Source organism: Diuraphis noxia, unplaced genomic scaffold (assembly GCF_037042655.1).
Source record: "Diuraphis noxia isolate RWA-SAM2 unplaced genomic scaffold, SU_Dnox_SAM2 contig0004, whole genome shotgun sequence".
In the NCBI taxonomy this organism is placed as follows: domain Eukaryota; kingdom Metazoa; phylum Arthropoda; class Insecta; order Hemiptera; family Aphididae; genus Diuraphis; species Diuraphis noxia.
This window is the reverse complement of record NW_028301714.1, coordinates 40154992-40182784: the sequence shown is the minus strand read 5'-3', so window position 1 is coordinate 40182784 and position 27793 is coordinate 40154992. Positions and strand designations below refer to the sequence as shown.

Genomic DNA, 27793 nt, shown 5'->3' with positions numbered 1-27793 from the left:
GTCCATGAAATATCATTATATATCGAGCTTACAGAGTTTTTTCAAATAAAATTTTTTTTGCTTTTGTGTGATGTAATAAACCGTGTATTATTTATCAAATGGTGTGCAATAAAATGGGTGAAAAATCAAATATTTCCCTGGAAAACACTTTGACTCAATTGTTATTAATTTCAAAGAGTGCACGATCAAGACCAAGGATCAAAATCTGCACGTTGTTCCACGATTTTGGGTCGTGTGTATTCCGTTTAAGTATTCTGCTCACGTGATCCAATGGTAAAGAGGGTTTGGGGTGCATTGCAACCGACATGCTTGGTTTCCGAACGGATACCGAGAAAACGGGTGCAATTTAGTTTTTTCTTTCCATCCGACTAGCAGGTTGAGTTTACATGAAATCAAAATGAAAACGCAATAAAACGAAAACAATTTTTCATCCACTATACGTGGATTATCACAACATGAAGATACTAGGATTTCGAGAATGCAGGCTGTTCAATAAAAAAAATCAGTTCCATTTTAACACAATAAAGAAAATGCATTCAAAATTGTCGTTTAATTGAACGTTTACTGGGTGATTGTTGTATTACTTTAAAATAGGTACAAATTAAGTGGTAACTTTCAATGAAACAGAACATAGTTTCATCAAATATAACTACCACAGTAGAATTAATTCACATTCACACAGCTATAGGAACACCGACACCGATTCGTTGATGAACACTGAAATTAGGGTTAAAGCTTAGTAAAACCTAGTACGCCCAAAATGTGCCGAAGTTTATGTGTGTTAATTGTTTACGGACAAAGTCAACCTAACTTAAACTATTGAAGTGTTTGAATAGTTTGACTTAAAATTTAATGTAAAAATCAGATAACTTCCCCGATATTTTATTCCCCGAATAATTATTATGTGTACATATTACATTTTTAAACATATGTTTCCAAAATGATCGTTTTTTCTAATATTTTTTCGTTAAGGTGACATTATAGTTCGATTAATTTCCTTTAGTCTTTAATTATATTTTTAGTAATAATATGTTGTTATGTTATCTGCAATTAAATTGTTAAAATTATTAGACTTGTTGTACTCATGCATTGTTTTTTTTGAAATTTCTGTTTATAGCACAGGGATACGCAAGAAACACTAGCAGTTCTGGACCGGCTAGACTTGGATACGGAGAAGCCTAGTGACGAAGAAATGGCCCGGAAATTCGGTTTCGAGGAGGCTTTCTTTCAGGGTAGACTCACTTGGTGGCAGCGGTTCAAGCCCCAGCTGTGGTCCATGTTTGACGAACCGTACTCGTCGAACTCTGCCAAGGTACGTACTTTTATTTATTTTAAAACACAGCTACTATGTATATTGATAAATATATTTACATGTCAACTTGAAATAATTCTCTGCAGGTGGTCTGTTAGTTATTTGTATTTTCGTCATTAAATAATGCAGAATTTACAGTAAATATTGCCACTTTGTTGACTTTAAAAGAATACGTTTAAAAATATAAAAAATAAAATTTAAAACATTATTTTTCGTTCATTAAGCTTAATATTTCAAAACAGTATTTTCAGATATAGTCTATATCTATATACTATTCTATGTCATATAGAATAGCAGAATGAGGCTTAATGATTCTTAAACACAATAATTTTATATAAATCATATTTTATTTTATAACTTAAATTAAATTATCTTATTTCTTATTTATATTAACAGTATTACATAAATATCTAACGTTTAAATAAAACAAATGCTTCTTACGTTTGAGATCACAATCTATTTATATATTTTTGTTTTCGTTGATATGTTTTTAAACATATTACTATTTATATAATTAGAATTGACAAGTGTCAATTTTAGTTCAACATTCCTCCAAAGTAGCTTACGTTTTTGTCAATGTAACATAGTATTTGATAGTAAATTATTTCAATATTTTCCTGAAAGGGTATACACCCACATTGCTGTCAACACTGAACTAAGTTAAAGCTACTAAAAATGATACGAATTGAATTGAAATGGTCTTCAAATCCGCCGATCTTTGGTTGATGGTGTAATAATAGTGTATTATAATATTTATAATATAAGAGCTATTAGATCCTTTTCTGAAATACGAAGGCATAATAAAATCGTCAATGAGATTAACTAAAATAATGTAGTAATTATGTATAGTTTCTTCTGTTTCCCCATTTGGTTGGCGATGAGAAATTATTTTTTTGGTTAGCAAAATAGAATTTGATTGAAATACTCTTAACTCGCTGCCGATGTGATTATGGCATATTTTATTTGACAATAATTAGAGATATTCATATTAAATCATATTAATAAAGTTTATATATATGTATATGTATATAATACAAAGTGACGCCACTATTCTGTCTATTCTGATATGTGAATTTCGATCGATTGCAATAAGTTTAGACGCTGAACGTGTCTATAATTACTCAATGATTTCTATGTAATCAGATTGTCGCATCAGATTTTCGGTTTTCGTTAAAAGTTCAAAATATACAACAAAAATAACTATTGCAGATAATATAACTTCTACAAAAGTATCTATAATTATATATTAATACAGCATTTCAGTCATACTATTTAGAAAATTGTTTTAGAGAATTAACGAAGCTTATGAACCTAATATATAAAATCTATATTGTTTACAAAAAAATATTTCAAATGAGCTAAACTTTTAAATATTATTTAATTTATAAATTAAAATTACCTTGACTAAACATAAGTTTTAATCAATTTGTGTATGGATATAATTGCATTATCACATTGTCATTTTGTTAATGAAAATAAATAACTTTTGAATTCTTACGTCAAATTATATTTATATAATCTTGTTAATAATGAACGGATTGAAATAATTTTTATAAACCAAATAAGGCAAAAGTAATTCTTCAAAATTCTGCTTACAACTTTTACTTACAATGGTGTGGAGTAGTTATACATGACTAGTCGGTTTTTTTTAATTCCGAAAACGGACAATGTTTTGTTTTTTGTATAAATTGTTTGATATACATCCAAGCCCCAAGGATACAATATTTCATACTGTACACAATCAAATTGAGATAATTTAATTACTTTTAAATTCAATAATTCATATATTAGTATAATTTATATAGTGTTAAGTTCTTAAACTTAATATATTAATTGTATTACTTGGACAAAAGATTTATAAATTTTTTACGTCTATAGTATAAAATATATGACACAATAATATTTATTCGTTTAATATTAAATACACATTTTGTTTAAAAATAATAACTAGGTAGTGTAACATGTATAATTTTGTTAATTATATGAAATTCTAAAATAGAGAAAACTGATTTTCATTTATATATTGTGACTACTAACTACCTGAAACAATACGAAATGTTCGTGATTTCAATCCTTGCTATATAACCATATAAATAGTATCTAAACTTCTATCACATTTAATTTATAATTTTGACCTATCTATAAATTTCTCCAACAGACGAATTTTGTCCCATTTGATTATTTATTTTAGTGAATATTTTAGCCAAAAATAAATTTTAAATCAAGCAAATACATTTAAATATGTATCATGTTATAAGTTTTTTTTTTTATATATATAAAATTGTATAATGTATATATTTATGAGATAACAAATTTAAATTTTTTTTCTCCTTTTATGATTTTAAAGTTTTAAAACAATTAATAGGTTTGTTATATTTTTCTCGTACAAGATAATAACGATTATTCTAAATGATTGTTTTAATAAAATATATAATAAACATTACTCATTAGTTTACCTATCAATTAAACATTTTACAACGGAGTTCAAATTAAATGGTTGTAACCACACAGGGTCATAATAAGTTTAATGTGGATTTTACACCAGCGAAAAGTCCATTCAACCACAACTTTCGAGCAATATTCGTTTTAAACTTTGAACTTCATTATAATATTCCAACATTATATCTTTGCTATTTCCAAATAGTGTATTTAACTGTTTTATTAATTATAAATAATTTTATCTTGAGAATTACTTTGGTAATTCAATTTCTAGTGGAAAAATAAGGGTGAAATAAAAATTTGACGTTTGGCCATCTGTTTTTTGTCTTTCGTTCGTAGTTATATGAGTATCTGACAATAAAATAAAATTAAACATATTGTAGTCGAAACATTTGTTTCCTCTCATCTCCAACAAAATCTCGTAATCACACACAGATGCATAAACATTTGTACTTGTTTCTTTAAAGACCAATTTCTAAAAAAAGAAATGATGAAATTACATTATACTATATATTTCGTTTGGTTAACGAATTCATTGAGTCAACTTGTTTGAAATCCTCGTTCTTGTAATAAAAAGCAACGAACGTTTGAATAAAATTGGAATAATATATTATTATTATATCATTTTACTAAATTATACTTTTACAAACACAGACAAATCCAATTTGAAAACAATCATAAATAATAACAGTGTGAGATAAGAGCAGACAAAAGAAAAATACTCTTGACCTTTTCAACGAATTACTATATTCAGTTTTTTTATCTAAATAGAATTCATACAAAATCATGTTTTCAATTCATTATAAAAAAAACCATAGCGTTTAAAAATCATTATTATTTCTGGAACAGCAACGTAACTATAATATTACTATTTATATACAAGTACACTGATCAATCAACAAATAAACGATTTGCGGTGTAAAATATATTAAGTCATATACTATAAGCATAATTTATAAAAATATAATATTTTTTACAACATTAAAACATTTTTTTGAAAGAGGGGAAGGGTTATTGAATTAAATTTTCGTGGAGATATAGTCTCGTGATTTGTTAAACATCATTATGCCAATTTATATACGTCCGTTTAACGTATGATAAGTAACAGTTCGCCAGAACTAATGGAATTGTATAAATTGAAATATTATTGTGTAAAGGGCGTGTCAATGGAACATTTCATAAAAGTATAATACCGTTGAATCACATGTAAATTATATTCAAAGAAGAGTAAACATTTTAAATAGCACCCCATGAATCATCAAATTATAAAAAATAGTATAGGAAATAGACCATTTTTGGTAAAAAATATTTAAATAGTAATTAGCGCATACAATTTTTGAATAAGTATAACATTATTTTTCTGTTACATTATTTGAGTTCAAGTGTATTTATTGTAAACCTTGAGAGGTAAAAATATTTAAAAATTATCCATTCATCTTGAACTTAATATATTATAATTTTAATGAAAATAATAAAAGTTATTTAACCATTATTACACAGAGTATACCTATTTCAATATTATCCCAAGAGCCTTTAGTGTTTTTTTTTTTTTTTTAGGCATAATTAATTAAATAAGTGTAGAGTAAAATTTATTTACAAAAAAAAAAATATTAATTAAAACAAAAAATAAATGATGTTTTTAATTATGCTGAAATATAAAATTGTAAATAATCTAATATACCTAATAGGTTAAATACTTAATTCGCTTCATGCGAATGTATTAACTTTTATTGCACGTAGTTTCAGCAAAAATATTAAATGCAATATTATATTTCACATGTATAGACTGTAGTTGACTTGTATTAATTTGTGTAATTCGACCACAGGGTGCATGGAATGGATGGTATACGTACGTGACATGCGTGTTACAGATTTAACATTTATCACTTATTTACAAAATAATGAGTATAGGTAACAAGTTAAAACTATTTATATGTCTATCCCATACGTACGTGCGTAGTTTTTTACAATAATTTCTCGTTGTACGATGAATTTCAACTTATGATGTTATATGATTATAATATTGAATTTAACGTACCCTATGGTCGCAACAGCTAGTTAAACACTGGTATTTCAACTTTTACAAAATCTTGCTGTTGACAAGTATAGGTGCTTACCTATCACTACGTTACTATAGTGTCGGTTTTAATATCTTATCTTTTATTAATTGTGGTATCAGCGGAAGATGTATTTTTCCTAAGGGCTTATGTTAGGTAATATTATATAATTCTGTCACTATATATTCTGTCGAAAATAATTATTAATACGTATAGCCCTATTTATAATATTATTGTTATGAATCGATGGCTAGATTTTACTTTTCGAAATACATGGAAATTTAAAGTTGTAACGCTCCACTTAATGATAGGTACTATTTAGTATTATAAATGTATAATGTGCAAACTATTTTTCTATTCTAATCAATTTGGAAAATTTTTATATTTTTTTTATTAATTACGAACTGTACCATTGTATAGTGATGGAATTCTCTCGCTCAACATCGAACATAATATTGGATACCTAATATAACACACAATATAGTAATAGGTATATAGATTGGAATTCAGATTATCATGTATATTATAACGAGAAACAAGTTATTCACTGTTCGATAACCACTTTCATACTTTTTAATCTCGATGGTATCGTATTTTACTAAATATCGCTTGTGTGGTTTGTGCGTAAAACTTTTACTCGAAGAATATTTTTTACTATACAATACCATTTTGGTATTCGCTGACGAAGTGTGCCTCCGTTGTCATCCACGCTTTACTGCACCTTGACAAACTTACGGATCGCGTAGATAACTTATGTCTATTTATATACATGGGTTTTTGATTATCGAGAACTATTGTGACCGACGCGCGACGTCAATCCACCCAAAGCCATATACAATAACTGCAGCGTCTCACAGACGATTTATAATATAAGTACCAAAAAGCAGACACAATGGCGATGTAATCGAATGGATCACGTTCAGCCTGGATCTAGAAAGAATATTTTGATAGAAAGTGTTGTTCTGTATAGACTCTTGTTATCCATCGATAACAACGATATTAATATGCGATTACATTATCCACGATGCAGTATGTTATTCATTCGTTTTTAATTCGAATGTCATGCTTGGAATAACTTTTTAAAGTCCTATAAATTATAACACAAGAATATTAACAGATCTACTGAACAATATTCAATATTCAATTCACGTTATCGAACCAGCTGACGGTGTATTATTTAGTTTCCAAACCGGTGGATGCAAAAAATATAGATAAGTTTCAACAAAATAAATAAAAATTACCTACGTAATATTATTTATTAGTTTATTAATACAATATTACAATATATATAATTAATATTTAATATTGCATTTATCGAGTAGTGGATGAGTTTGTCTATAATAGTAAGCCATTATAGCTGAATACATAATACAGCTATATAATAGTGAAGAATCATAACTAATAAGGGTATATTCACTATTTTGGAGGACGTTCAATAAAAATATAAAACAAAGATGATGATACGAAAGGTATTAAGAATATGCTCTACTGAAATTATTATGTTTACTTTCAGTATCATACTTATGACAAAAAACCAATATTATACGTAGTACAAAATATATGTATCAAATATTATGCGGATACCTACTACACATATTTGTTATAGTATTGTATTATTATATACATTTACGAATTGCTACATTTCAACTAATATATTATATAATGTATATAAATGTATTTATTCAATAAGATATTGAAAAACACCATATTTACAAAGCCTACAAAAGGTATATTTATTTACATTAAAAAGTTGTATGAACAAATTTAAATAAGCTATCTGGTATGATTATAAGCAATTTTTTTATTGTTATTGGTCTTGTAGCTAACCTAATAAACTAAATTGATCTTGAACCGCTGAGGTCATTAGCTTTTTTTATTATGTTTTACTTAGGTTATTCAAGTGAGATTAAATAATAAATAGTTATTGGATAAACTTTGTCTTAAAACTGAAAAAAAAAAAACTATTAATATTAAATTTATATCGCTAGTTCCAGTTATCCTAAGATTTGTGTTACTATCATAGGGCCAATTTTTCATAAAGGTCCATTGGTATATTGTGCTCTACTCTTTTTTCTTCGTTGGATATGCATTAAAATTATGGCTTTAAAAATGTCAGCATTAGATAAAAGATATAATGAATAAATTATTATAGTATTCCATCTAGAACAAAGATTTTGGTTTTGTGGATGGTTTGGGTGTATAACATTTGATTTTTATTTCTTCCACAAATTGAATTTTTGAATTTCTTTTTAACTGAACTTTATTTTTATTTTTAAGATTTTTCTTCTGAACTTTATGGTATAATTTAAATTGTTCTAAATTTTTTCTCGGAAGTAGTCTAAATGTTTCACTGATTCTTGTTGCGGAACGTATTTGTTAGTTTCATCGTTTAATTTATTTATTTAGTTGTTGCGTTTCAGTCTTTTTAATAATTTTATTTTAGGTAAGTCTACTTTAAAGTTTAAACTTAAAGTTATTTCAAGCCAATAATTGATTTCACTATTTTTAATTAGATATTTGGTTTGGGTTCGAAGTTTACTAAAAATAACGAAATAGTTTTATTGGTTTTGTTGTTAGTGTTTACTGTTTATTATAACCTTATTTGTATTATATTGTTATTTTGATCTTGTCGTCCTAATATTAGTTTATAATTTTATATTTAAATACCATTAACCATAAGTTTTTTTTTCATTAAATCAATTAGTTGTAAACATTAATGTATATTATATTATATCATTAGAATATAAAAGTATCTATCGTTGTGAAAAAATGATTTATTCTCAAATAAAAAAAAAATATGTACGATGTAGGTACATCTAGTTTCAAAACCTATACTTTGCGTATTAAACGTTTATTAGTACCGATTCAAAAAATATTCAATAACTAATGTACTACCATCAATTACTTTAATACAATAGATACTTTAAAAAAAACGTCATATGTAATTTAGTATATTGACGCTGAGTAATTTCTAATTATTGTCGTTGTTTGATTGTATTGCAGATCATCGGCATCGTGTCCGTGTTCTTCATATGCGTGTCAATCCTATCGTTTTGCCTGAAAACGCACCCCAATATGCGGGTGCCGATCATCAAGAACATCACGGTGAACACATCTCACAACACGACCGCCTGGGTGCTGGACAAGACCCAGACGAATGCGCACGAGGCATTCTTCTACGTCGAATGCTTGTGCAACGCTTGGTTTACGTTCGAGATCCTAGTGCGATTCATCGCATCGCCGAACAAGTGTGAGTTTGTCAAAGCATCAGTAAACATCATCGACTACATCGCCACGTTATCGTTCTACATCGACCTGATACTGCAGAAGTTCGCATCACACCTGGAAAACGCTGACATACTTGAGTTCTTCTCCATCATTCGGATCATGCGACTGTTCAAGCTCACCCGACACTCGTCGGGGTTGAAGATACTGATGCAGACGTTCCGGGCATCTGCCAAGGAGCTGACACTACTGGTGTTCTTCCTGGTGCTAGGTATCGTGATATTCGCCAGCTTGGTGTACTACGCGGAGCGCATCCAGGCCAATCCACACAACGACTTCAACAGCATACCGCTTGGCCTGTGGTGGGCCCTGGTTACGATGACCACTGTCGGTTACGGTGACATGGCCCCGAAGACTTACGTAGGTATGTTCGTCGGGGCACTGTGTGCACTGGCCGGTGTGCTCACCATCGCCTTGCCCGTTCCCGTTATCGTGTCCAACTTTGCCATGTATTACTCACACACGCAAGCCCGGGCCAAGTTGCCAAAGAAACGGCGACGGGTACTGCCCGTTGAACAGCCCCGCGGTCCCCGGCTACCTGGCCAAGGCCCACCGACCCAGCAACAGATAAACCAGCCTGGTTGCGGCATGGGCGGCATCGGTGTCGGTGGTGGTGGTCACGGACCGTGCGCCGGCGTCGGTGGTCTGCCGCCGAACGTGGCCGGAGCTCCAGTCAACACGACGGGTGTACCGGCCGTCAACCGGCGTATGAACGCCATCAAGAGCAATCATCCCAAAGACGGGGCGGGACCCAAAGTCGGTGAGATACCAAACACGTGACTATGGCCACATTCGTGTGACCTTTGACACGACCTTTAAGTCGTCGTCATCGTTGCCTCGACTTTTATCATGTTATATTTATTAACTTGCCAGTAATTTAGGTATTATAATATATTGTGTTTCTCGCTGTTCCCATCTAGGGTGCTTTGGCTTTTGCGCAAAGCTTGTGTATGTGTTTTTAGTTTTTTTGAGGTTATTTCCGCGTGGTATGGCAGAAAACTGGCGAGCTCACAAAAAGGATTTATGGAATTATCTTTCTCATGCTTTTATTTTTGTAGTGTCAAATCAGGTTTGGACCAGTTGAAAAAATTATATGAAAAAATTTATACCTACAGCAAACATATTGTTATCATTTTATTGTTAATTTATTACATTTAACTTTTCGTTTATTTATTTTTTAAGGCAACCCATTTAGCCTTGCGCTTAAATAATTTCTTTTTGAATATTGTTTAAGTACAGTAAAAATATAAACGCTAAATTGTTTTTCGACAGAAAAAAAAATATGTGTATCAAATCGATAAATGCTATTATTTTATATATAGTTTGTTACTTTATTATTTTTTTTACACTCTGTTTTTTCACGAGTCAAATTTGTACCCCTACTCAACTATCATTATCAGCTACAATTTTAAAACACTGTTGTTTAAGATCTATACTCAGATACTATTTATAAGTATATAATATGAGATCTGAATACGGATTCTGAATAATTAAGAATTAGAGCTACGATAATTATGTAAATACATATTATTTTTACTAAAGCATGATAAATAAATTAAGACAAAGGATTAATTCGTTTCACGTACGTGATTCATAATAAATAAAATGTATTTTATTTAAGATAATATCTTTACATAACTTTGCATAATTTGTATAATTTCCACTTTTGTCTTTTATAATTCGTAATTCCAAATTCTAGAAATATTAAAAAATAAAATAATAATTAAATGTACATAATAAATATTAAATGAGTGGTTTATTAGTAATCTATAATTTGATACAATTACTAGTAAAACTATTTTAAGTGTGTAGTTATAGATAATACATTTCTTTGAAATTTTAAAATCTCAGATATAAATCAGGGTTAGCTTTAATTTCAAAAATTTTAAACTTTATTATATCATTTATGATCGCTTTGCATTCCAATGCTTTTTTTCACCTTTCACTACATATTTTGTTCATTTTAATTATAGTTTAATTATATATTATCAATTATCATACATCCATTTTTTCTTCTATATTAGGTACATATAAATCCCAGACTATTAATAACACTTAATTATAATATTTAGCGTGACTTCATTTCACAAAAGTATTACTTGGATAGCATTATATCTCTGTAATTATTGTTAAGGACGATAATAATAGTATTATTGAATCTATAGATAATTTTCGATTATTTTAAAACGATAAAAATATTATTTACATTTGTTAATTTAAAAGCGTTGACAAATGGTTACATATTAGGTGTTTAGGTATAATATATATCTGCTACCTTTAATAATATACGTTAATAAATTATTTTTCAATTGGTCCAAACGTATAGTTTGCCCATTTTATTCTATGCACAACAGTGGTTATTTATCGGAGTTGGAAGCCCTCCCCTAATCACATTTAATTAAACTATTTTAGCGTTCTGTTCGTTTTATAAATGATTTCAATTTTTCGAAAAACAAAAATTTAAATTTAATTATAATTTTGTTATTAAATTCGAAATAGCAATGGTTTGATATTTAAAAAAAAATTCATAAATTAACTCGGTGGTAACGTAAGTATGACCATTTGAACAAGCAAAAATGTTTTGATTTAAGTTAATCACATACATGACGTTATGATATTTCCATTTAAATTAAATTAATTATACACAAATACCAGATCAAAGTTCTTGTAGAAAAGACGTTAAGTTTTGTGGTGGTTCTCCTAATCAAACTGTCTATTTGCTATTATTATACTTAACGTCTCAGTGTATAATAGAATGGTTCTTAAATCCAAGTTTCACAACTCCGTGATTTTAAATCACTGTGATGATTAATGAAGACTTTATTATTATGTAAGACGTTAGATCTGCCAGTGCCATTGCTTTTCGCATTAATTATTGAACGAAATCTGCGAGTTTAAAAACACTTTTCGTCTAAAATTTAGATTATTAAAACAAGAACAAAATAATATTATAATTTATGATGCATAAGATTTAAAATTTAAATTGTGTATAAAATAAAACCGTCTAATGTTAATTGAATTAATGAATATTAATCATCCCATGTATCTATAAGATCTATTAAAACGGAAGAAGAATGTGTTTTTAAATAAGCAGAGCTGGGTCAAACCATATATTTTGCTAATCATGCGCTTATAAATGGTGTGTAATGCTTACAGAAACTGAACCCGTCACGAGATACTAATCGATAATACACTCTGAACATAATAAAAAAAACAAACAAATCATCAACGGTATACATAATATAAACACTTTAATATTACACACATAATTAACATTTTTTTCAATTCGCACCATGGTGTTTTATTTGGTATTGTTGAATCCAATTATAACATTGATAAGTATAATATGATAGTATTAGTTTCAATTGCAAAGTAAGAACCCTGTAAAAAGGCGTGTGTCAATCACAGTACTTTATGCTTATTATTAAATTAATTAAATTTGTTATTTTTTAAATAATATTACTATACTTAATTTAATAATTCATCTTATCTCCTAAAATCTATTTATTAAAATAGAGTGAAAATAAATATCTTTTTAAATGGAACATTAATTACATATTATTAAACCAATTAGAAAAGTCTAATATACAACAGATTTTACAAACAATCGGTAATATATAGCATAATTTTAATTCAGAGTAATCTGATATAAAATATTATTCTGAAGATTTGTTGACTTTTAAGCTAACTTGTACCATCATCGTAATGTTTGAATTCATTTCAGATAGTAAGTTATTATTAACATTAATTTAATTTCATAGAAATGTTATCAAATTGAACCATATCGCCAGCGTATAACAAGATGATTTGACGTAAAAACAAATAATATATTTTCGATTTTCAGACATATCTCTGACATAATAATATGACATCTTGTAATAATATGTACACTTTGACGATGAAATCTTATTATACTCCAATTGGCCGACTGGACCGAAATCATAAAACGACATGTAATCCAATTTCGAAAATTTTAATGGAGTTCCGGAAAGTGTGATCAAAATGACGATCACCACCATCAGCTGTTATATCTTAATGTAAATTGAGTTCCGGGGTTAGGTTAGATTAGGGGGATATTAATACCAATGATATTATTATAGTTTATTTCACGTGCATACGCATTCGACATTATAGAGACTATCGCGTACTGTATTAATAATGATAATAACAATATTATTCGCATAATCAGTAACTATATTTACTTCATCTTTTAATTGGTTAATGTCAACGCGTAATTATAATACCTATATGAAACGGATTTATCAACAACAACTAAAAACAGTTTTATATTACATACGATATTATACTATCCAAAGAATAAATAAAATATCATGTTAATTCCTAATCGAGTAATTGCAAGGTTAAACTTTAATTAATTGAACAATACCTTTATAACGTTATTTTTTTGATGCATCGCACCTGGTACTATAAGCTGTGCAATAAGTATTTACATCAGAATTTGTTGTGGTTTTTTATTTTGTCTGTGGTATATGTATAATAATATAATATAATATTTACATTTTAAATACATATTTAGTTTCCTCATGACTGGTTGGTCATTCAATTGTTGTTTAAGCATTGTAAAGTTACCCTTAAGAAATGTACCTATTAATATTTTTTTATGTCCCACTGGAAGAGAAGTTATACTAATGCACACTAAGAGGTAAATTACAGTTCAAAGGTATCGTAGTTAGAGCGAGTGATGCACGTTACCGAGAACACACGCCTTATTTGCCGTAGCTCTTCTCAATGAGTCATGATGCATGCGTATATTTATGACATTAAGAGCATCTTTCGAAGACGCTGTAACTTTTTACATTAGGTATCAGTTACTGCTGATATCATGTATTCATGTGACATAACATAGTTTTATTGTGTCATAGAAAAAACATACAATAAAAAGGCTGTACGATAATTAAACATATTATATTATTTTATTGTCCAAGCTTATGTCCTGAAAATATATTTAAAATTAGTAGAAGAGAAATAATATTATAATTGCAATAAGGAAACAAAAACATAAGTATATATGAAAATATTTAAAAAAAATACCTAGAAATATTATAACTGAATAAACTAATCATTTATTTAGGTTTTTATGCTATTATTATTAACACTATTTTCTATATATTTACAGCTGCATAAAATATAATTTTTTGTTGTACTATTTTTAATTTGTAAGCATAAATTTATTTATTTATTTTTATTAATTAACCCACGGTAACATAGGTCATTGAGTCATTATTTTTAGTAGGTTTTTCGACTGTGAGAGATAGTACGATTGGTCGGACCACGTTTTTTTGTATGTATGTCAAGGATTTGCTGCTAAAAACCTGGGTATAATCACTAGTAACCTATCCGGGAGCTAGCTTGAAACACCGGCCGCCGGTACGTACACTTAAAGCGTTTCTGTAGCTTAGCGTACCAATGTCATACAAAGCAACGTAGATATTGTTATTTTTATAATAATTGGGTATTAATAAAATTGTGAAAATTCTATGAAAATAGATAGTACGCGTTTCTCTCTCAAAAAAAGATTAAACAATAAATACAAGAGTTATCTTTGTCATCGTTGATGCTTTGGAAATACCGATACAGTTGATAAGCTCGATGAAGACAGATTTAAAGAAAACTAGACTTAATTGTTTGAATATGATACAAAATTATCATGTAAAATAATAGAACACGTTAATTAAATAATCATGGGGTGAGATTGATTTTTTCTAAGCCAGATTACACCTCACACCCACAATCTATGATACTTTATCGATAGTGAAGTAAACACATATAAATGGAAAAATTTATAAGGAACGTGTAAGCCAACGTATCTAGTAGTATTTATAATTTACAAACAATAGATATCGCGCACATAATATACGTACCGCTGCAAACATGTGTTGATTGGAAGCCTCTACTTCAAAACAATATTTAAAAAAAGGAACGTACGGAGAGTAGGTGGGTATAAAGTGTAAAATACGACACAAAATGATATAAATATATGTGTATAAAAATTAAAAACCACTGACAACCGAAAAAAGGTCAAATCAACTTTTGCACGTCTGCACCTAAATGATGACAGTGGAATTACGTGCACTGTAATTAGGATATGCCATATAATTTAATCTTGGCATGCATGCCCATTTATTATAAATTATCATTTAAAACGGCAACGTCACGCTGGAGGTATAAACTAAATTAATGTAAACTTATGTTTGGAAAAAAAAAATAATTACGTTTTGATACTTTTTAAAGTTCACTATATCAAAAATATTCTTTTTTAATTTGATTTAAGATAATAATATATAGGTATAGTAAAATAGATTTTTGAATCTAGTTTATTGATCGCTGTGACTCGTTTGCGCACATTCAACATTTTTTACCCGTAAATCAACAACTCGGTTGCGCACAACGACACATTCACACACATGTATAGGTGTATTACTACAGATGGCAATACAAACCATCATATTATATCATTTGAATTTTTTAAACCAAACTACTTTTAGTACAGTTTCAATAGTTTCGATTCAGTATAATATCGATAATTATAAATTTAAGTAAATGTCGTGTTTTAATGAGTAGATATTCAAATTTTAAATGTACTAATAAAAATATCCTGAGAGTTTTATTGTTAATAAATTAAACAAAATTATAAAAGTAACCGACACTCATAATCATCATGAAGAGTAATATAAGATAATTGTATAACAAACTTAGAACATAATGATGTAAAATTGCTAAGAAGATCAATGCATGAATCCCGAAAAAAAAAACATTATCGGCATTATCATAAGTCTATTAAAGTAAGTAGGAAAATGTGTGCGTAAACGAGTTACCTAGAGATACTAGAGATTTTCGTCACAGGTAGCCAATTTATATTATGTGTGCAATCAAGTTGTGTTTTTGCACAAATGAGTTGTAAAAAAGGCAAATGTGCGCAAACGCTCATTGAATATAATAATCATTGAGGTATAATTTAAAATCATTTTTAGATCTTCAACGTTTGTATTTTATCACATAAAATCAATAATTTTTTAAACCACAGCAAATATGAACAGTATAGCTTGTGATTAAAATATACTTGTATTGTATTTCATAACATAAAGGTTTTATTTTTAATCAATAGTTTAAATATTAAATTACATATTTCAGGCCACAGTGTAACCATTATTACGTTCATCGACTTGTGATCCGTAAGACCGTAAAATCATTATCGCCATTATTCCATTTATAATTATAATTATACCTATTATAATTTATACAAACTTTCATATTTTTATAGATACTTACTTTTCCATTTATGTATTTTCATTCCCTCGTATAACTTAGTAATTAATTACTATTTAATTGTTTTAACACGTTTCCATAGTATGATAAGGTTGATCTTTAGGTTCTACTAATACTAAAATAAGAAATAACATTTTAAAATTATGAATAAAAAATATATATATGCAGTATGGGTGTAATTGTGTTTTATATAACTACACTTAATAGGTATAAAACCACAAAATTGACCTATTAAGAGAATAAATTGTTTTTTAATAAAAAACGACGAATATCGTTATTAATTGCTCAAAATGAAGGTTAACTTCATAATATTATAATACTTCCATTTAGAAATCGTTCAAAATAGCAAAGCTCTTTCAATCAATATTCACATAAAATACACAAAAAAGTCGAGGGTCAGAAAAAATTGATGTTTGTCTGAAAAGTTTTCCAGAAAGTTTCCTAAGAAAAATCACTTTTTACTTTTCAAACCTACATCGATATTCATCTATGCAATCAGTAACGTTTACCGACTGTCTTTATTGTTTGCGATATGCGTAATTTATTTATCATAATAACGTAAATATTGTTAGCTATAATATATATCATTATGACAGATATTGTTTTGATGCAGTGTAAAAGGATTTCGGGGCGGCTACCAGTGTGCAAGTTGTCGAGATATTTATAATTCAACGATTTGTGATAGCATGTGTACTATAACGTTCTGTTTAAACAACGCCATTTATCTCGATCGGGTAATTGACGATTCAATCAAATATTCATGTTAGCAATCTTGGTTATTAATGATTTATGTGTAAATGTTCGACATTGAAAAGTACGTAACTATTGTAATTTTCTCATGACTAAAAACCCGAGGAAAGTTTGGTGTATAGCAGGTATGTTCCATAGCACGCACAAAATATGTTTACTTTCTTTGTTTGTATTACGAAAAACTCACTGAGAATAAAATAATATATTTAATTGACTTTTACTTTGTAAGTAATTGAGTGTTTAGCTTGTGTACAATTTTATGTTCAACTATTAACTCTGTTTCTTTCTTTTTTCATTTTTTTGAAACGTAATAATAATATAATCAACTCGGTGTTCGTGTGAACGTGTAATAATGTGATAGGTACCCTTAAATGAGTCACAGTTATATAAGTATAGAACTTTAAAAATAAATATTTTTTAAACATAGTCATATAAAAACAATGTCTTACGTTGTACAATACGAATGTGTGTACATTTGGGCATTTGACTCGTAAAATACCATAGCATGAAGCGTTAACCGTTTTACTGTGTATTGCGATCGATAATGAATGTAGCTGTTTACTCTGGAAAAATATATTTCATGTCATTAAAAAAAACGACTTGAGCTAAGTTGATATACGGTCATTAAGGTTGTAACTATCTATCTATTGTTCTAATGAGATGTGAAATAAAAATTTATAATATAAATATCTAGATAGGTACGTAAAAAACGTATGCATATACGAAATTATTAAACTTACATTCGATCCCATTAATTTAGTTTTCACTCTCGTTGTTGACGGATTGTCATACTCACCGCAGAGCATACTATCTTCTATTAATTGTTGTTTTCGAATATTCGTAGGTATTTCTTATCCATATTTACCTTCTTGTTTAATTTTTAAAACAAAAATATCCCAAACTTTTATTCGTTATTTTGTTATTTTTCGAATCCTGTATTCAACAAGTTATTTGGCTTTAATTAGCATCGAATTAAGTCATGAAATATTAGCATTTTAGATCAACCATGAAATCTTATAATATGTTTTGTCTTAACCGGATCTCAAAAGAGACATATCAATTTAAAAGGAGAAATTAAACGAAACGGTTCTCGAGCAACTCAACCTTGATTAAAATTTAAAGAAAATATTCAATATTAACCATGGTAGATTTAACATTTTAACACGTCGTAACTGCAGTACTAAATTTTAAATCTTACCCAAACCATATTAATGCTAAAATAATCAAAATCAGTGATTTAAAATTCATTAACGAGTACAAACGTGTTGATAAATCACTATGACTGTTACTGACACTGAAACACCTGGAATTGGGATTTCGTGGAATCAGTTTACGATGATATACGACAATGGTAGAACTCAGCAGAAGTTCATTGTTTAGAAATACGTTTCGTCAAAAATCAGTAATGGACAGCGTGGTTTTCAAATGTGGGAGGGGTCGTGAAATCTACCGCCTGAGTACAAAAGCAAAGCCATATTCTGACTTCAAAAACAAGCCCTCCATACATTACCAAAACCACAATAATAACCGCGACCAAAATATAATGATATAATATTATTGTATTATAAAATACAATTAATTAATTAACTTTCACATGTGTGCTAGTACGCACGCGCACACACACACACACACACACACACACACACACACACACACACACACACACACACACACACACAGTGCGAGCGCACGCGTGAAGTTAAGTACACGATTTCGGCCCATGAACTATACAATGAGCTGTTGATTACTGTTTTTGAACGCGGTCGATGTTAAAAGTATATAAGTATATGTGGACGCGTATACTATTATTATTATGTGAAGTGTCCTGGAGACTTTTGAAAAGATACTACTGCTGTCTGCTGCCATTGTCTCGAATAAACGTTGCGTAACCGGGCGACGAGTCACCAAATGAACCGTCAAAAGCATTACAAAAACTGCATACGCTCTTCACTTCATCCACTGAGATTTATTACCCATCCAACTTATGTCCAGATAACTCCATTTTTTCGGTTGTGGAAGGGGTGAAAAAAATTGTTAAGCTTTTGGCGCGTGGACGACCGAAGACGAAGCAAAAACTCGATGGTATCCCGGGAAAAAAACCTACTTCTAACAGCAGACGGCCAGCAGTGACTTTATTTGCAGTTTAGTTGATTACTGCTATGATGCATCACTATTGTCTACCACGTCGAAAAATTGCTGTTCATCTGTCTTCAATCTACCTCCTTCTAATCCCAAAAAAATAAACTGTGTTTACGATAAAAAAAAGTTTTCGTCATTATCACATCATCTAATTTAATATCGACTCGCATAGAGAATATTTATGTTAAAATGTTGTGATGTTTTTGTTTGTAATATGAAATTATAAATAAAGCTACGGTTTAGAAGAGAAATTAAAGCTAAACAGTTATAAATTGTAATAATAAAAGTTAATAGTTTTGATGTATTTGTCACAATCCAGTGGTATCATTGAATACTTATTCTGTCTACTATTAAAAATTATGATATAAGAAAATACAATTCTTCACTGGCAATAAACCTAACTTAAAAAAAATATATTCATACATCATACATAATAAATTTACTCATAAATTAATTTATCTATCGAATAAATAATGTTTTTTTACACAAAATAACTTATATTTTTTGATCGATTTTTCATGATAATTATTTCAAATTTTGTCAAAATATAAATATTTGCATTAAAATCATAATATTATATTATATTACTTCAACACACTAGGTAACTGTATATCAAATTACGTGATTCAAGAAATCGCCATAAAAGTCTTTTACAAGTAGATACTGTGTAATACTCAATGTTTGCTCAAGTTCGAATAATAATATAATTAAATATATTTTTAAATTAATGTCCTGTTACACTAACACTATAACATGGAATCCGCCTGTACATCACTCGGTTTTATAATATAATATAAGAAAAGTTTGCGTCGAACAAACATTACACGAGGAACTGGGTCTTAAAGATAATTAAATGTTCGCAAAACTACGAGTAACTAAAGTTCTGAACAAAAAACTGACAAAAATACGTCTTTTGAAGTTATATTAATTTTTCGTTGCGTCACCACTGCTAGAGTAGGTGTATACTATAAAACACTCGTTGAAGATTAAATGTATTAAATAGCTTATAAAATTACAGACAATTTAATAAAAACGATGATAGATTTTTTTATGTGGTTAAACAATATCTCTCCAGAAGTCAAGGCTTCTGTTCGACTGAGTAAAATAATTTTAGTTAACGGCATACGATATCTTATAATTATTATAAAATATTAAAATGTTCATAGTTGTTTCTCTAAAATATAAGTATGCATACTGCATATACAAGATAATAGATGATTAGGCATATATACATGATAAAATATAAATACAAATATAATAACTAGGTAATAAAAGTAATAAAAGAATTATACTGCGACACGTAAACAACGTGTTCACATAAGGTAACCTAAAATGTGTTCAAGGTATGTTTACCCGAATTATATATATATATATATATATTATATAATAATAAATAACGTTATATTTTTTAATTAATACTAAGTGTAATAAATGAACATTTAAATCAGTAAAAGAAGAAATTGTGAAATCACATAAAGACATAAAAGACTCATAATATTTGCATACAATTTGACAGAATAATAAAATCGTCCATGAAATCTCATAGGTACAACGGTTTTAAGAAAAGCTAAAAAACAATATTTTGGTTTCTTATTCATCGATTTTATATGGAGCTAACGATACATGATACGATTTTCAATAGTGTACCCTAGAATTTTAACGGGGAGATGGAAGGTTATTATAGATCACTACATTACTTGAATAAAATCGGATTCTCTGTGCCGATTGTTTGCCTTTTCCGATTATTGAATTTCGGTAATTAATATTATGATGGTGGATTATTTTTGATAAATCGTAGGTTTTTGAAGATAAATCATCACGTAAAAATTACCAATTCTAGCGAATATTACCCAGTTCAAACTGCACTTCCCTAAAATATCATATTTTTTTCAATGTTAAATTCAAACAATGTCAATGTAATATTAGTTTTATTTAGTTTCACTTATAAAATGATACTTATGAATATAGACTGCAGAGAGGAATTGCAGGAAACTTCTACAACTTTTTAATTACTTGCCAATGTAATATGTCTGAACATGATAGGTACAAAAAGATTAATAAATAAACATTTAAGTTAATCTGATATCCAATACATGTGGCTTGCCACGCTAGTTAAAATCTAATGTACATTAATTTTCTTAATTTAATATATTTTAATAATATAATTTAATAGCAAAATCATTGCTGCTGGAAGTGTAAAATTTAGTCTAATTAGCTAGGTACCCGGCTTCTATGACTACGCTCCTGATATATATATATATATATATATATATATATATATATATATATGTTGCGTTGTACGCGTATATGTTAGGTTTAGTTAATGTTACTATAATTATTAGATATTATGCAAATAACATTAGCCAACGGTCAGATATTTAACAACGGTGAACACATTTAATGTCGATTAACGTTTACCGGATATCGTTGCGTTAACTTATTACCTATTAGGGCTATTCTATGACGTTTCAATAAATGTAATATGATTAATTAATATTAAACGTCTTATAACTCACACATTCACAATGTAAGGAAAGCCCAGAGGGATTTGGTTAGATTAGAATAGAAACTAGATCTCGAATATTAAATACTAAATATTTTAGCTTAATTGGACCAAACTTTTATAGAAATAAATAAATATTTGTAATGATTACTCCTTCCTACATATTTTTTTTAAATCCAAATAATTTTTGCTTTAAATATTTCTAAAATTATACTCCGTGTATGAAAATATATATTTAACCAGTAAGTGTGTAGTAAATATAAATTAATATTGAGCCATAAATGCCTTTTTTAAATTAAATAAAGAGTTTGAGAGGTAATTGTTGAATGCATAATATGTACAGGTGTTATTTACTTTTGTAAACGTGTGGATTAACTTCAAATTTTGATCATCAGATGCTAAAATTATACGATCGACCTGGAATGTAACAAAATTAAGTTTTAGAGTAATTTTAAAACATTAAGGGCCCCGTATTACAATAGTTGAACTCCGGTTAAACCACGGAATTCAGGCGGTAAAATCAGTGTTTCAAGCATAACCGAGGTTTAAACTATGATTGTAAAACGGATCCTAAATGGCAGTCCTCGGAAAAGACGAAATACTTTCAAAAATTAATTGATGCCATGTTCCCATAATATATATATAATATATATATACATATATATATATATATATATATATATAATATTTGTACATTGCATACGTGTATCATATTATTAACTTTATAGGAGGGACCAAATAGTAACTATCTGTAAAACGCTTATACACATATTTTATATGAAGCCAGAGACGCAGAGTTCGTGAGTAGAATATATTTTGCTGTTTCAAACTAAAGAAATCGTTTTCATTAACAATTATTCCGGAAACTATTTTGATCCACGTCTCTATTTTCACGAACACAAACTTTGATAATATATTACTTTTTCTCTTTTCCGACATTCACCGGAACCAGCTCAAATCGTGTATTGGATAATATAATACATTATTTTTCACAATAATTTTAAAACTCACAGCGGCTTTCGATTATAAATACAATTTTACCAACCATTCGAAATTTGTATAATGTCATGCTAAGAAAATTTAATAAACAGGGAAACTGGCTATGCTTTATAGTATATTTCAAGTATAATTCATCATTAAATAAGTCACTATAATGGATGTGATAAATATTAAGTCAACGATAAATACGATGAAAAACGGAGACTTACATGTCTATAATTCTAAGAATATTTAATAATATATTTAATATAAAATCAATAGTTTATTTTTCTATAGGCAATACGTACAGTAGATTAGACTGATTTTTCTGAATACAAATCATATATTATTTTATCATATAATTTATTAATAGTTGACAGTTATTCACTTATAAGTCATTTTTTTTTAAATTTAAATATCTAATACCATAAAATATTTGAAATTGTATACCCTATATACAATAGTAAAAATTTAGTATATATAATATATATATAATATTAAATTAGTATATTAATTAACATTATATATTATTCAGTACATAAAAAATCACTTTTTCTGAAAAATGTTTTTATTGTTTTTAATAATTATTTCTCTCATTACATATTATTGTATACAGGTGTCCCACAGAGATCTGACATTCTGACAAATGAAATAACTTTTGTTTTAATCAATATTTTTAAAAAATTTCTTTTAAATATAATCCATAGACACTTGCGCTACATTTTTAGAATACATTTTTTATTTTTTATTTTTTATTTTTTATTTTTTAATACTGAAAATAAAAAACTTAAAAATTAATAAAATATTTTTTTTCAAAATATTCAATATAGACAATTTGTAAATTTGATTTTCAGAAAAATTTATATGGTAAAAACACTTATTTAAGTCAAAAGGCTGATTTTTTACAATTTTTTACAATTTTTTAAATATCAATATTTTCGTTACGTAAATTATAGTAATTTATAGTTTATACATCACATATTATTAAAATAAATACAATAAAAAAAATAATTAGATTTTAACATGCACTTATTTAAAAATATTTTTAAAAAACTTTATTATTATATGAATCTACAAGGTTTCTAACATAAACTAGATCGTAATTTACTTAACGAAAATATTAATATTTAAAAAAAATTGTGAAAAATCAAAAATCAGCCATTTGACTTAAATAAGTGTTTTTACCATATACATTTTTCTAAAAATCAGATTTACAAATTGGCTATATTGAATATTTCAAAAAAAATTTTATCAATTTTCAAGTTTTTTATTTTCAGTATTAAAAAATAAAAAATGTATTCTAAAAATGTAGCGCAAGTGTCTATGGATTATATTTAAAAGATACTTTCAATTTCGAACCTAATAATATTTTATTGCATGCTAATATAATTTAAATATAAGTATATGTATTTACGTTTTATATTTTATTTTTTATTTATATAACTTAAACCATTAATATTAGAGTAAAACTATGATGATGAACAACGTCCAAAACTAGTAGTAACCATTTATATTTTTTAACTATGATACTCATCATACTTGCAGCTCTAACACATATTTCGTTTCACTACTATTTAAAATAAATTATAATATTAGACAGAATGGACTTTGTTGATTTACCTAACAGGCACTCAAAAACCAATTTTGGCTTGAAAAAGGTTGAAAAATTTATTGCATCAATCGTAACCTTTAAAACAACTTCGCGCTGGTATAGATGGATTGCGCATGTGCGTAACAATAACATTTTAATAATAAAAATAATAATATTCCTACCTACGTATAATATTCAGAATGTGTATCGTAATCCGTTCGCCCCGCTGGTCCGTTTAGGTTCTAAAATGCTCGCGTAAACGAAATCGTAATAATTTTCGAACAATGTAAAATTAAATTCGTATTATTCACAGTCGCGTGCCGTTTTATTATTAATAAATTCCATTATAAAATAATTTCACCGTTCAAACGTCTTGTCAGCGCGCGCTGTATGTCTGTATATTAAACGAGAGGTATGGACCTAAGCGGGTATATGATATAATATATATGCAATATGCATATTATCGTCGGCAGGGTGGGTACTACAGGGCATATTGTATTAAAATATATATTATATATATATGTATATATATATATATATATATATGTATATATATATATATATATATATATATATATATATATGTATATATATATATATATGTATATATATATATATATAGCTATATAGCATTTAACACCAGCCAAATAATATTATGTTGACTTTATGGTGGATAAAATAAATGCAGGTCAGCTAGGTAAGCATATAAGCGTTTAATTTAATGATACCTAATCAATAATATTTTTTTGTTTAAAGTAATACCAATAGACACGTTGATACATAAATAGGTACTAGGTACATATATCTAATATCCTAATAGCAATATATATTCAGACGCTCTTCTTCTACTATACGTAAACCGCTGTTAAGTAATTTAATTTTAAAGTATTTTCACAAAAAAAAATATATATTTGCCTGTTAAATATATTTTTATATTCTTTATCATTGTGATGTTGTAGGTTTCTTCTTATTAATAGTAATCTTTATTTTTAATATCATATTTCAGGACTAATAATATGTCACATTAGTATACAAATTAAAAATTCCTAAAAAGAAAAAAAATACATCGATAAAAAAATTGTTGTACAATAATTATTTATTTGAGTTTTAACAAATTTTAATATTTACATAAATGAAAAGGCAAATTTAAAATTTAATTATATTCGTCAGTCACTCAATATGTTAAAATTCATTTATCTATTTCTGTATTTGTCATATTTTGATAATATTTCAGTTATATCAGTAGTTCCCAAACTTTTTTGGTTCACGCATCCCTAAAAAAAATTATAAAATAAAATAAATTAAAATAATCTCACCTACCTCGAATAAATAAATTACGACTTAACTAACACTCACGTAACACTAATTTATGACTACTATTACTACTACTATTACTACTGCTATTGTCAGACAAAATATAATATATATTAATATATGATTTATTGGTCATCATTTATTATAGTTCGAAAATATTCAGAAGACACGATAACGCTGGGTTTTCATTTGATAAACATCTCAACGAAGTATAATTGATCTAAAATATCAATTTTTACCTTCACCTCCTCTAATAAATGGTTGTGCTTTTCATGGGAGGCCTAACTCACAGTTCGGGAACCGTTAATCCATACTATTCTCATTTTAAATTAATGTTCTTACAATATACTTCCAATAAATCGTCTAAAGTAAGTAGTAGAGACGTGATTTAATTTTAAAATATTATATAATGTCATAAATGAAACAAAAAATGTTTTGTTAATGTTATACTGTAATATCGTTTTCTATCGTGTTTTTTTTTTGTTTTACTAAATGTATCATATACATTAAAATACTTTATACCTATTTTATTAAAATGAATTTCTTTGAACCCAAATCCAAGACATTTTGTAAGAATATTAGAGATAGGTAATAACATTTTACTACTTACCAAAATATATTATCTGTAGAAATCATTGAAGCTTCTTCAACACATTATTATATTTTATGATATATTGAAAATAATAAAACGTCTAATGGTTAATGATACTTATAGGTTTCTTAAAATAAATCTGTATTATTTGTATTGTATATTTTTAGAATTATTATTAGTGCTTTTTATGTTTTTTAGTGTTTTTTTGCTTTATTGCAAGTGCTTTTTATTAATTTTATATTGTAGTTAGTATATCTAAGCTCCAAATCAATAATTGTATCGATGATTAAATTATGTGCCATGAGCCCATGAAGAAGCGTACATATTTTAACGCATTTATGTATATACAGAGCAACACAGTGTTATTGATCAGTGATTTATTTGTTTTATTTTTCATCACCTTTCGTATGCAGTTGGCGTTGCAATGACGTTGAACCCGAATGGCGTGGGAGTAAAAGCCGAACCAGTGATGTCCACGGGTGTTGGTGGCGTTAGCGGTCCAAGGAAACAGTCGGCCACAAAAACGTGAATGCCTACGGTGAATTGCGGCAACGGCCGTGATAGAGGAACGTTTATTCTAAAATACGAGTGGAAATCAAGGATCAAAATCGTTTAATATTTTTCGTTTTTAAGTTTTATTGTTTTTCCAAAGATGACAAAATACACTCCCGTTACGATATTATATAATACCTAAATAATATAATTTGTATTCTGAGTATTTTTATTACTACATGACGGCAGTAGGTATATCTATTTATATTATTATTATTATTATTATTATTAACCTTAGAAAAATTACAGTCCTGGCATGATGTACAAATTTTACTTTTAATACTATTAAACTGCACACAAAAAAAACGACCAAAAAACGACCAAGTAATGTGTATGCATTAATTTCTGACCAAAGATCCACGACGTTTGAAGGTACCTACATGGGCAGCAGCCACTACTTATGTATTAGTTAGTATAATATTATATGCGCGCCCCCTGTCATCGTCATCATTAGAATAATAGTATTATAATACAGCCTCTTGTTGCTAATGTATTCGCACCGAGTAACACTTGGTATAAATATTTGATTTCTGATTTTTTTCTTTTACACACAATATTTGGTTAAATGTTTTATTATATTGTTAAAATATATTTATAATACCGAGATTAAAAAATCTTGCTACTCCCTGCAGCAACCATGGCCATTAGGCTGTACTTTTATAATATTAAGGTACTTACTAGGTATTTTTTTTTAACGTGAGACACTCATTAAACGTCACAATGTTTTTATAACTATAAGTGTAAATGGTTATACCTAATTAAATATTTACATATACGACATAAAAATTAAAATTAATCTTACCTATAAGGCTATAATATTATTATTTATTTCATTCATTTGTTTATATTTTGAAATTTTTGTTAAATTTAGTGATTTTCTCTTGCTACTCTTTCACTGGTGTATAATTTAATATCTTCACTAATTATCAAAGAATTATTCCATATGTAGGTAGGTACCTAAAATTGTGTATGTATTAATACTAAACATCGGGTG

At 27.8% G+C, this 27793-nt stretch overlaps 1 protein-coding gene across 2 annotated transcripts in view; it reads left to right on the top strand.

The window, feature by feature from the left end:
• The window catches only part of Shaw (potassium voltage-gated channel shaker cognate w), a 153242-nt gene extending 126292 nt beyond the window's left edge, over positions 1-26950 (top strand). The window contains exons 5-8 of one of the 2 annotated variants that reach the window (XM_089225606.1): positions 1118-1312; positions 8812-9853; positions 12250-12324; positions 26661-26763. In XM_089225606.1, coding sequence (XP_089081732.1) covers positions 1118-1312; positions 8812-9853; positions 12250-12275 — 1263 coding nt within the window. In that variant the 3' untranslated portion in view covers positions 12276-12324; positions 26661-26763. Of the gene's footprint in view, positions 1-1117; positions 1313-8811; positions 9854-12249; positions 12325-26660 lie in introns of both variants that reach the window. The other variant, XM_089225605.1, reaches the window with a different exon arrangement.
• Positions 26951-27793: the final 843 nt, after the last annotated feature.